This window comes from Danio rerio, chromosome 16 (assembly GCF_052040795.2).
Source record: "Danio rerio strain M-AB ecotype USA chromosome 16, GRCz13ab, whole genome shotgun sequence".
Taxonomy (NCBI): Eukaryota; Metazoa; Chordata; class Actinopteri; order Cypriniformes; family Danionidae; genus Danio; species Danio rerio.
This window is the reverse complement of record NC_141036.1, coordinates 57,035,001-57,047,078: the sequence shown is the minus strand read 5'-3', so window position 1 is coordinate 57,047,078 and position 12,078 is coordinate 57,035,001. Positions and strand designations below refer to the sequence as shown.

The following is a 12,078-nucleotide window of genomic DNA, read 5'->3' as shown; positions in this document are numbered from 1 at the left end:
ATGGCCAACTTTACAGCAGAAAAAAAGCTGTTTACAGCCTGGAACAAAGAACGATTTTGGTTCATAAAGCTAATACTACCCTTCATGACAACTGTAAGGGGGTGAATGTTTTTATAACTCATCCGTTTCCTTTATATTAGGTTATATTAAGTTTGCATAATTAAGGGCGTGGCCACTTGATTGACAGCTAGGTCTCGCTGTCGCCATCATTCCAGCTGACTCTGGCAGATTAGCCTCTGATTTTGGCATCTTCATCCTATTTTTGCTTTGTTTTATGTGGCTTTACACAATCAGTTGCCTTTTAGGATTGTTTCCTACAATTATCAGATGATTTGGGATGCGGTGTGCACTTAATTGTGCTCACAAACCATTCACGTGGCCTCCGTTTCCCATGTGAGTAAAGTTATAAATGTTATAAACCATCTCTATTAATGCATTTGTTTTATTTAAGATCTATTATCGTTTATATTTATATTTAGAGCTGTAATGCATTGCAGAATCTGACGAATTGATTAGCTGTAGGCTCTAGAACAGTCATCTGAAGAGTTGTCATACAGTGTTATGCTAGATGTCATCAATAGTCTTGCATTTACTAACACAGACTCTATCTGAAGTGTTTGGAAGTAATTCGCGTTTTCCTTCTGTAGAAAAATGTCATAAGAACAATGTTTAGTGGCTCAATGCAGTGTTTTTAAAAGTCTAAACACTTTATTGATATTCACCTTATTTTCAGCTGACGAGCGGGCGCTGCCATTTGAATCTTTTTGTCTCGCGACTTCCGGTCACATTCACTTCCATTCATTTTTTGACGTTAACAACTGCTCGTTACGCTGCTTGATGTTGCAATTTATTATTTTCTTATTATTTTATGCTACTTGGTCTGTGTAGTCATGGAAACATTTGTTTGTTGAGCAAGTAGTTTGGCCATTTTCTGCCGTTTAATATTCCTAGTCATTTCTCCCATAGGCGACTGAATCGGAAGTTCTAAGACAATCGCGAAAACAGGCGCACTTCCGCATTTTAGAATAAGGTCAATAGTGTACAACCAAGCACAAGTGGTCAGAACACAAACGAGTCACAGGTGATAAAGTATTAAGCGTTCTCCCAAAGTAAAGTGTGTCTGAGCCCAGTGTCTGTATCTCCGCTCACTCTCAATTTCTTTCTCCTTGTTTGGTATCCCGCCATGAGTGCGATGACGCGCAAACAAAATGGGTACAGTTGGCTGCGCCTACTCGTGGCTTCTTTTTTTTTTTTTTTTTTTTTAAATGTAAAAAACTGTAAAAATTGTAATTCTAACAACCTAAAATCAACCAAATATCAACGCCATTTGACGTCATTACTAGACATCAAAATAATGTCGTCTTTAGACGCTGGCTAGATGTTGAATTTTGGTCACCTGACATCACGACCTAAATATAACCTAGTATTAGCATCTTATGACGTTGTGTGCTTGCTGGACTATGACTAAATGCACTACAGAATGTTACGTTTACACACATCCACAAACTAGATGTAAATAGATCAACTTTTTACAGCGTATTACTGCTCACTGCTCTTGAGTACTTTTGAAAGCTCTACTTTTCACTCATACTTTGAGTAATATTTACAACAGATACTTTTACTCTACTTGCTCTACATTTTTAGGCAAGTAATGGTACTTTAACTTTAGTATGATATTTTAGGACTCTTTCCACTACTGTGTAGATGTATATTTAATTAAAGAAACTCTGATAAAAATGGTGAAAATACAACAAAATAAACGCAAAAAAATTAATAGAACATTTTATTTAAAGTGAAAACATTAAATATAATATAAAATTAAGCCAAATTATGTACAGTAAATAAAACTCCAACACTGAATGAAATAATTTTCAAAATGATAAAAATGACATGGTAGAAGTGTTAAACTCTAAGGGCCCTATCATACACCCGGCGCAGTGTGGCACAAGACGCGGCGCAATAGTCTTTTGGTAGTTTCAGCTTGGCGCAAGAGAAAGTAGTTCCATTATCTCTCATTCTCACGCAGTAGATGCTCTGTTTAACAGTTTTCTGTTAAAAAACTGTCAACTGTTAACTGTTTGCTTGTGAAATGCTCATTTTTTCCACTTAGACTTACTTTGCATCCTGTAAATAGCGAATGCGCTCTTGTCGCGACGCAGCTGGGTCTTAAAGGGAATGGGAGATGAGACTCTAATTGGTTTATTCTCAAAACACACCTATAACTCATTAAGAAAATAAACTCAACCCTTTTAGACCATGCACCTTGGCGCAAAGCGCATTTTCCCGTCCGTAAATTTGCAAAAATGCGTTCTGACACGCCCTGAAAGCGTTTGCGCCCTGCTCTTTGCGCTCTGCACATGGACCGTCAAAATAGAGCCCTCAATGTCTCGTACTGGTTTAAATGCTGTCTGCACAGTCTGTTTCATTCGTTGGCTTTGTGTTTTGTTCTTGTTTTTGAAGACGAAGCCAAGCCACACAACCATTGACATCTGTCTTCTATTACTAGCAAAGTGACAAATAACTGCTCTATCTCTTGTGCTTTCTCAACTGCACACGAATGTTGTATGTTAATATTTACATTGAGTTGTGAGTTTGATTACTCAACATCACAGCAGGAGTCTCTGTTAGTGTCTCTCTGTGTTTCAGTGAACATCAAGCTGGAACTTAGTCTGGAAATCTGTTTATTTATTATCTGATTCAACTCAAAATAATTAGCAGATATGAACTTACAATGTGTAGAACTTATAGAGATTTCAATACTTGTGCACATTATTAGTGTTGGGTGACGACTGTCTTTTTTAGTAATATAGAGTGAGCCATTTATATGGATACACCATAGACAACAAAGATAGAGGGGCCATTCTTCATCAAGGGAAACCTCAAGGCCACTGGATATTTGACATTGCTCCATGATGATGTGCTTTCCTCTTTATGCACTGAAGCGGGCACGTTCCCTGAGTTTTTCCAGCAAGATGGTGCACCACCACATTATGGGTGTCAGCTCCGAGCATTCCTAGATGAACAGTTTCCTGAAAAGTGGATTGGTCAACATGGGCCAGTTGAATGGCCCCCATGATCTCTCGATCTGACCCCCTTAGACTTTTATCTTTGGAGTCATCTGAAGGCAATTGTCTATGGTGTGAAGATTTAAGATGTGCAGCACCTAAAACTGCGGATACTGGAAGCCTGTGCTGGCATTTCTCCTGCGGTGTTGCTATCAGTGAGTGGGAGAAGAGGGTTGCATTGCCAATCCAACACAATAGGCAGCACATTGAACACATTTTATAAGTGGTCAGAAACTTGTAAATAACTCATGAAAGAATAAAGTTATGTTAAAACCAAGCACACCATTGATTTTCTTGTGAAATTCCCTATAAGTTTGATGTGTCACATGACCCTCTTCCTATTAAAAAAACAAAAGTTGGATCCAAGATGGCTGAATAGTTTCCCCCCCTTGCATATACTAATGTGCCACAAACAGGACGTTAAATCACCAACCATTCCTATTTTATTAGGGTGTATCCACATAAATGGCCCACCCTGTATAATTAAATACAGTTGAAGTCCAAATTATTCGCCCTCCTGTGAAATTTTTTATCTCCTTTTCAAATATTCCCCAATTGATGCTTAACAGGACATTTTTAATGTATTTCCTATAATATTTATTCCTCTGGAGAAAGTCTGATTTGTTTTATTTCGGCTAGAATAAAAGCAGTTCGTAAATTTTTCAATAACTATTTTAAGGTCAATATTATTAACCCTTTTATTACCCCTTTTTTAATTGTCTCCAAAACAAACCACTGTTATACAATGACTTGCCCATGTACTCTAACTTGCCTAATTAACCTAGTCGAGCCTTTAAATGTCACTTTTTCATCTTGCAAAATGTCTAGTCAAATGTTATGTGCTGTCATCATGGCAAAGGTTAAACAAAGACAGCTATTCCAGCACATAACACACATTTTCAAAGCAGAATATCTGACTTCAGCATTGTTTTTCAGGTAAACGTTCACTCAGCTTAGCTTGTTTCTGAAATATCTGCAAGCATATTATGGTGTTTTTATGTTTTAGAAGAGTCAAAAACTTACATACAGCACCTTTAATGTACATTGTTGGACAGAAAAGCAGTGTATTTATGCAAATGTAAATCTGGCTGTGAAAATAAAAGTGAAACAAGTTCTCTAAAAACTTTGCTTATAAAAAGCCTGTTTCAGATGCTGCAGGTTATGGCTGTCAAGTAACAAAGCGCAACTTGCTGCATTTAAGTCTGTGTGAAATAAAAAATTACAGTGTTTATTTACTGTGATAGGCTTCAGGGGTCTGTCCTTCGTAGCTCGCTTAAATGATTTGGCAGATCCTGGTTCTGTTAATCCTGATAACTGATCTCTGGCTAATTTGGTTCTTCAAACAAGTTCGCTAATCAGTTAAAAATGTCTGGTTGAACTGATCTGAGATCGCTGCGTGTGTTGTGAAGGACAGATCTATCCATCCTCGAAATCATGATCAGCAACGCTACGATTGGCTGAGGCACAGCAGCGTAATGACATCATCTGATTAATATTCAATTATCCATGTGAGCAAAATTACATCAGATTCATAGGAAACGGTTTGTTAAATATAATACGCAGGCTTTACAATTGCTGCAGGCTTTACAATTTCATGTGTTAAGAGTATTTAGCAATTTATTTAGTGTTACATTTAGAGCGGGTTTTCTTTATTAAAGTAGCCTTGGCCTATTTAAGTGTCTTAATCAGCAAATTTAAATTAATTTTGCATCAAAAAAGCATTTTGATATGGGTAAATGTGTCTGCAACTTCTGCAAATCATCAAATCACCGGTATATTAGCTGTCAAAATATATGCACATGACTGCATAAAATATTATTCTTTAAAAAAACAAACAAACAGAAAATTTGTAATATTGTGAACAGAATATTCTGCATGTCTATTATCATAACCAAATTATAAAGCTGGGTCGATACCTTAAAATAGTTTGTATCTAAAAAGTAAAATTTAATAAATGTTCTCTTTGATCTCCTTGGGATATTTCTTAAAACTTATATGTGTATAAACAAATGTTATTCATTATTTAATTTTAAATATTACTAATTAAATTATAAACGTGTTATAATTTATGTGTTATAAACTTTTTTTTTTTACTATTTTACTATTTTGCCAAGTGTATATAACTTATCAGTTGGCTCACACTTAACCTGCACGCACAGAAATCCACAGATTTTTTTGGCCATAATTTAGTTTATGTATTTACTTGTGTAAATGTTTGTAAATTAATATTTATTTAGTTTTTGAATTAATTTGACTGATAATTTTGTGATTTAACAACAGTAATATTAAAATTTTCATATGATTTATTTACTATCCAGTTTGATTTGTTTACCAAATAAGTGGATCTAATTGGACTTGCATTGTAAAAATGTTTAAGTTAAAAATGTGTTTATTTTTATTTAATGTATAAAGTTTTTAGTTATGATGCCTCTAAAATAATGACACATAAATCTGCAGATTTTTTACAAATTCTCAGCAGAAATAGCAAAAAATGTCAGCAGATTCTGTCTGGCCCTAGCTATAGGTTACTTCTGTAAGAAAATATCAGAATTCGGTACTTTCAGTATTAGCTTTGCTTGAAATGAGTCGATCTAATCCTGTTTATATACACAGGCTTTACATTTTCATGTGTCAAGAGTATTTAGCAATTTAGTTCGTTTTACAGTTAGAGTGGATTTTCTTTATTATAGTAGCCGGTTTCTTAATTGGTGTAAGGAATAACTGGATGTTTAAATAAATTTTGCATAAAAAAAGCATTTTGATGTTGGTGAAGGCATCTGCATCAAATCACCGGCATATTAGCTGTCAAAATATGTTCATGACTGCATAAATGTATTATTCCTTTGCATATTGTGCATGTCTATTATCATACACAAATTGTATAGGCTACTAAAGCGATTGTACGCGTTTTTATCTAAATAGTTAATAAAATTTCAATAAAATTTATCAATAAAATTTCTCTTTGAACCACCAGGTGGCAGTCTTTTACATATATTTATATATAAAAATATATATAAATATTGGGAAAAATAAATAAATAAATAAATATATATATATATATATATATATATATATATATATATATATATATATATATATATATATATATATATATATATATATATATATATATATATATATTTTTTTTTTATTTATTTTTCCCAAGTATATATAACTACTGTAAGAAAATATCAGAATTCGGTACATAATTTCAGTATTATCTTTGCTTTTAAATTAACCGATCTAATCCCGTTAATATGAAATGAGCTGCTGCTCCTGAGCAGGTTTGAGCTACCAGAACTGTTGTTATGCCAACAACTCTCGGATGAGTTTTGAAGAACCAAACGATCCTGGATCGTGTTAAATCGTCAATAACCAAATCCAGCTAACTGAGTAATCCACGTACGAAGGACGGACCCCAGGTGAACAATTAATCCGTGCAAGTTAATCCACTGAAAAAAAGGTTGTTTCAGTAATCTTCAATCAAGAAAGTCTGAACATCTGCTTCTTAGTTTGCAGTGGTGGGCTTCTCTGATGATGTCAGTTTAATGGCTTCAGACACGTTATTTTAGCCACGCCCCTCTTTTATTGATTAAAATCATTTTACCAATCCTTTTTTTTTGTTTGCTCAAATTTTCACCCCCGCCAAACGTCAACCAAATGTCTTCACAGATTGCTGTAATGCCAGATTTTTAAATCAGGCTACACTAGTGCTTCAACATTGTTAAATGGGTTAAATGAAAGCTCTAAAGCTGGAAAATTCTTTATTCATAGCTTTATTTTTTGATTTGTCAATCTTTCCTTTTAGATCTTGCCATTCATCTTGGGCTAAAAAAGGTTGGTGACCACGGATTTAAAGTCTGTGTGAGCCGGAAGTTGCTGCAGACTTTTATTTTAGTCTGATGATGCATCTCCAGCTGAATCGGAATAATGAGTTCCACTGTTTAATACAACTTTCCCTTTAAGTGCACTTTAACCCCCATCCTCCTTACTTTCTAATTTTTGTCCTCCAGTTGCCTTTCCACCCCCTTCTCCATTCAGTCTCCTTCTTTGTTCCTTTAGTCTGCTTTTGTCCCGTTTGCGCGCACACACACATACACACACTCTTGTCAGCATATCTGCAGTCTCCTAATCCTTGAATCTCCCCATGAACTCCTCTATTTAACCTTCTGTATGTGTGTGTGTGTGTGTGTGTGTTTGTGCAGTGCCCGTCGGGCCGTACCCTCCGCCCCTGCAGCAGGTGTTTCAGGCGCCCCGCAGGCCCGGCATGGGCACCGTCGGCAAACCCATCAAACTGCTGGCGAACTACTTCGAGGTGGAGATCCCCAAAATGGACGTGTTTCACTATGAGGTGGACATCAAGCCTGATAAGTGCCCTCGACGGGTCAACAGGTAAACACAGTGAAAGTGAAGGTCATGTTATATGTTACAATAAAACCGTTGGAGTTGCATGAAAAATAAATAAGCAATGCATGAAATCAAGTGAAGCCGGATTGAAATATCTAGATTTGAAAACACAGTAGGAAATTGATTTATTGTAAGGCCCTGTTTACACTAATACGTTTTAGTTTTAAAACGGGGTTTTACAACGAAAACGATGCACGTCCACACTGGCGTTTCACCAATCGTTTCTGATAAGATCTCTGTCCACACTATACTGATAAAAATGCACATCACGTGACCACACACACCTTGACATGCACTGCAGCATATGCAGACGTCTGAGCTCCAGGCAGTCAGCGGGTGCTTTGAGCACAGCTCCCCAGGTGAGAGCAGCACACGTCGGACAGTATCTTCCACTGGATTTCATCCCACTGTTGTTGTTAAACGTGATATTTGATTCATTGTGTCTCGACTGTTTGGTCTTTTGAATCCATTACTTGTTCCCAGGTAATGCATTTTGGCTGAGCGCACAGATAAGTTAATATATTAATTGCTTGTCTTTATTTTCTATATTGTATAAACTTGTACTGTATACTTTTATAATGGCCGTTATGGATTATTAAACTGATATTCAGCAAAAGGGAGAGTATGTTTCATATTTTTCGAAGAAAATGAAAGGAGGCAATAATGTTATAGGCTCGGTTTTGCTATAAATATGCCTACAGTGAAGATGACGGTCATGTAAATATGCAGCTACACGACGCCTCATCATTTTTGGTGTCTGTTAAAAAAACAGTTTTTGAAATTGTTGCAAATTTATTAAAAATAGAAAAAAATCACATGCACATCAGTATTCTCAGTCTTTGCTGAATACTTTGTTGATGCTCCTTTGGCAGCGATTACGGCCTCAAGTCTTTTTCAATATGATGCCACAAGCTTAGCACACCTGTCTTTGGGAATTTTTGCTCATTCCTCATTGCAGTACCTCTCAAGCTCTATCAGGTTGGATGAGAAGCGATGGTGTACAGCCATTTTCAGATCTCTCCAGAGATGTTTAATAGGATTTAGATCTGGGCTCTGGCTGGGCCACTCAAGGACGTTCACTGAGTTGTTCTAAAGCCACTTCATTGATGTTTTGGCCGTGTGCTTTGTGTCATTGTCCTGTTGGAAGATGAACCATCACCCCAGTCTGAGTAATACCTGGCATTCCCTCCAAAGAGTTCAATTTGAGTCTCATCAGAGCAGAGAATTTGGTTTCTTATGGTCTGAGAGTCCTTCAGATGCTTTTTGGCAAACTCCAGGTGGGGAGTGGTTTCAGTCTGGCCACTCCACCATACAGGCCTGATTGGTGGATTGCTGCACAGATGGTTGTCCTTCTGTAAGGTTCTCCTCTCTCCACAGAAGAACTCAGGAGCTCAGACAGAGTGATCATCGGGTTATTGATCACCTCCCTGAATAAAGCCCTTCTCCCCCGATCACTCAGCTTAGATGGCCGGCCAGCTCTAGGAAGAGTCCTGGTGGTTCCAAACATCTTCCACTTACAGATGATGGAGGCCGCTGTGCTTATTGGAACTTTCAGAGCAGCAGAAATGTTTCTGTAACCTTCCCCAGCCTTGTGCCTTGAGACAATCCGGTCTCAGAGGACTACAGACAATTCCTTTGTCTTCATGCTTGGTTTGTGCTTTGATATGCACTGTCAACCCTGGGAGCTTATATAGACAGGTGTATGCCTTTTCGGATCATGTCATCAACTGAATTGACCACAGGTGACCTCCAATGAAGCTGCTGAAACATCTCAAGAATGATCAGTGGAGACAGAATTTCTGAGCTCAATTTACAGCTTCACGGCAAAGTCTGTGAATACTGATGTACATGTGATTTTTTTTAATAAATTTGCAACAATTTCAAAAACTCTTTTCTCACATTATCATTATGAGGATTTGTGTGTAGAATGGTGAGGAAATAAATGAATTTAATCCATTTTGGAATAAAGCTGTAACATAAAAAATGTGGAAAAAGTGAAACGCTATGAATACTTTCCGGATGTACAGTATTGGTGTTTACGGGACCTAAATGCATGTATGAAAAACACATATATAATATTTTACATTGAAATTTAGAAGTGTGAGTTATTTTTTTAAAAATATTCTTACAGATTACCAAACAAATTCAATTGAAAACTTATTATTTAAACGTTACATGAAATAAAATTAAACTTAAATGCTAAATAGAAATAAACATAACTGAAGTAAAAAAAAAAAAAAGGACTGAGATCTAAACAAAATTAAATGAAACTGTAAATGAAATATATATAAGTTGAGATGACTAGTAAAGTTCATTTGATTCATTGAAAAAATGTAAGGGAGAAAGATTTATTTTACAGTGTTTTGAAGCTCAACTAAATCTTCTGCCACTCTGTTAAATACAGCCTAAGCCTGGTTTATTCCTGACGCGTCTGTACAAGCGCGAGGATGAGTGTGAAAGTGACATCATTAGTTTAACACACTCTCTAATAAAACACACACGCTTTCTGAAGCTGAAAGTGATGCACAAAAACATGTTCACTTCTACTGTAATATTGTCAGTTACAGGTCATCAGATGCTTTGGTTTTTATTTGTGTTATACGTTTTTTTTTATACACATTTAACTTATAAATAAATTTTGTTTGATTTAATAATATTGTTGTTATCATACCATAAAACTGTCTTTAATATACACTCATCGGCCACTTTATTAGGTACATCTGTCCAACTGCTCGTTAACGCAAATTTCTAATCAGCCAATCACATGGCAGCAACTCAATGCATTTAGGCATGTAGACATGGTCAAGACGATTTGCTGCAGTTCAAACCGAGCATCAGAATGAGGAAGAAAGGGGATTTAGGTGACTTTGAACGTGGCATGGTTGTTGGTGCCAGACGGGCTGGTCTGAGTATTTCAGAAACTGCTGATCTACTGGGATTTTCACGAACAACCATCTCTAGGGTTTACAGAGAATGGTGTGAAAAAGAGGAAAAATCTAGTGAGCGGCAGTTCTGTGGGCGCAAATGCCTTTTTCATGCCTTAGAGTCAGAGGAGAATGAGCAGACTGGTTTTAGCTGATAGAAAGGCAACAGTAACTCAAATAGTCACTCGGTACAACCGAGGTCTGCGGAAGAGCATCTCTGAAGACACAACATGTCCAACCTTGAGGCGGGTGGGCTACAGCAGCAGAAGACCACACCGGGTGCCACTCCTGTCAGCTAAAGCCGCCTTTCCACTGCACATGATATTGGACACGACTGTGGGAATACGCCCCCTTTTGGCAGTCACACAGAATTTTCACTTCTGACATGCACCATGGGAGAGAAGCTGTTCTGGCAGTATCCGAAATAAAGGATTGCAAAAGCAAGGGTCTTTATTTTCTGTGTGTTCACCATGGTTGAATGAATACTATAAACTCCTAGACGGCTAAAAATAATGGAGGGAATGTGGAGACAACATAAAAATATATATTTTTATTACTTTAATACTTACATTTATGAACAGAATTTTATTTATTTTTTAATATAGACTTTTTCTGATTCAAAAAATAACCAAATAAACTAGTATTTCCCATCTCGCACGCACGGACTTGCTTGGATAACACTGGAATACGTCACATCCGGTCGGCCAGTCGCATAAGGTCTAGTCGCAGGAGACTCTACTCTCGCTCTCGAACTACTCTCCATTGCAAATAAATGACTTCCGGTCTGTCACTTGTCGTTTGTCATGTGCAGTGGAAAGGAGGCTTAAGAACAGGAAACTGAGGCTACAATTCTCACAGGCTCACCAACAGACAATATTGGTGACAAAAGAAGATCCACAGTCACCAGCTCCCAAACCAATAGAGCACCTTGAATGGGAGATTGGCATTATGGATGCGTAGCCGACAAATCTGCAGCAACTGTGTGATGCTCTCATGTCAATATGGAGCAAAATCTCTGAGGAATATTTCCAGTACCTTTTTGAATCTGAGTCATGAAGGATTAAGGCAGTTTTGAATGCAAAAGGGGGTCCAACCTGGTACTAGTAAGGTGTACCTAATTAAGTGGCCGGTAATAGTATATGCATAAAATATGGTAATTTTAAAAATGAATACATTTGCTAAAGAAAAAAAAAGAGATTTAAAACTCCAACCAATCCTATTTATTTTGTAGTCATCATAACACAGTAATGATCTTATTTACATTAACCCAAATGAGAATAATCAATAAGTTGTGTGTTTAAATGTGTTTCTCCACAGGGAGGTTGTTGAATATATGGTCCAGCATTTCAAGCCGCAGCTCTTCGGTGACCGAAAGCCAGTGTATGATGGGAAGAAGAATATCTACACTGTTTTAGCGTTACCTATAGGCAGTGAAAAGGTACACAAAAAAGCTCAGTTTGTCATTTTCATTGATAAAACAATTGAATCTTTCTCAGTGAAAATATTTTTAATATTGTACAATTCATTATCTTTCATTTCCCTTTCTTTAAGCTAGTTTTGCTTCTTTTTCTTCTATAAAACCTTAAAGGATCTTTCACTTTATTTTCTGTGTTACAGGACATTAAATTTTTAATTTAATATTTTAAATTTTAAATTTTTATTTTAATTTAAAATTTTTGATT

General features: G+C 36.5%; 1 protein-coding gene across 8 annotated transcripts in view; it reads left to right on the top strand.

Annotated features, from left to right (window-relative positions):
- Positions 1-12,078, top strand: part of ago1 (argonaute RISC component 1) — a 70,460-nt gene that overhangs the window by 14,934 nt on the left and 43,448 nt on the right. For all 8 annotated transcript variants that reach the window (XR_015510591.1, XR_015510590.1, XR_015510589.1 and 5 more), the window contains 2 exon segments: positions 7,271-7,457; positions 11,714-11,834. Coding sequence is in view for 2 of the 8 variants with exons in the window: in XM_087286145.1 (XP_087142271.1) it covers positions 7,271-7,457; positions 11,714-11,834 (308 nt within the window). In the remaining 6 variants the exon portion in view is untranslated.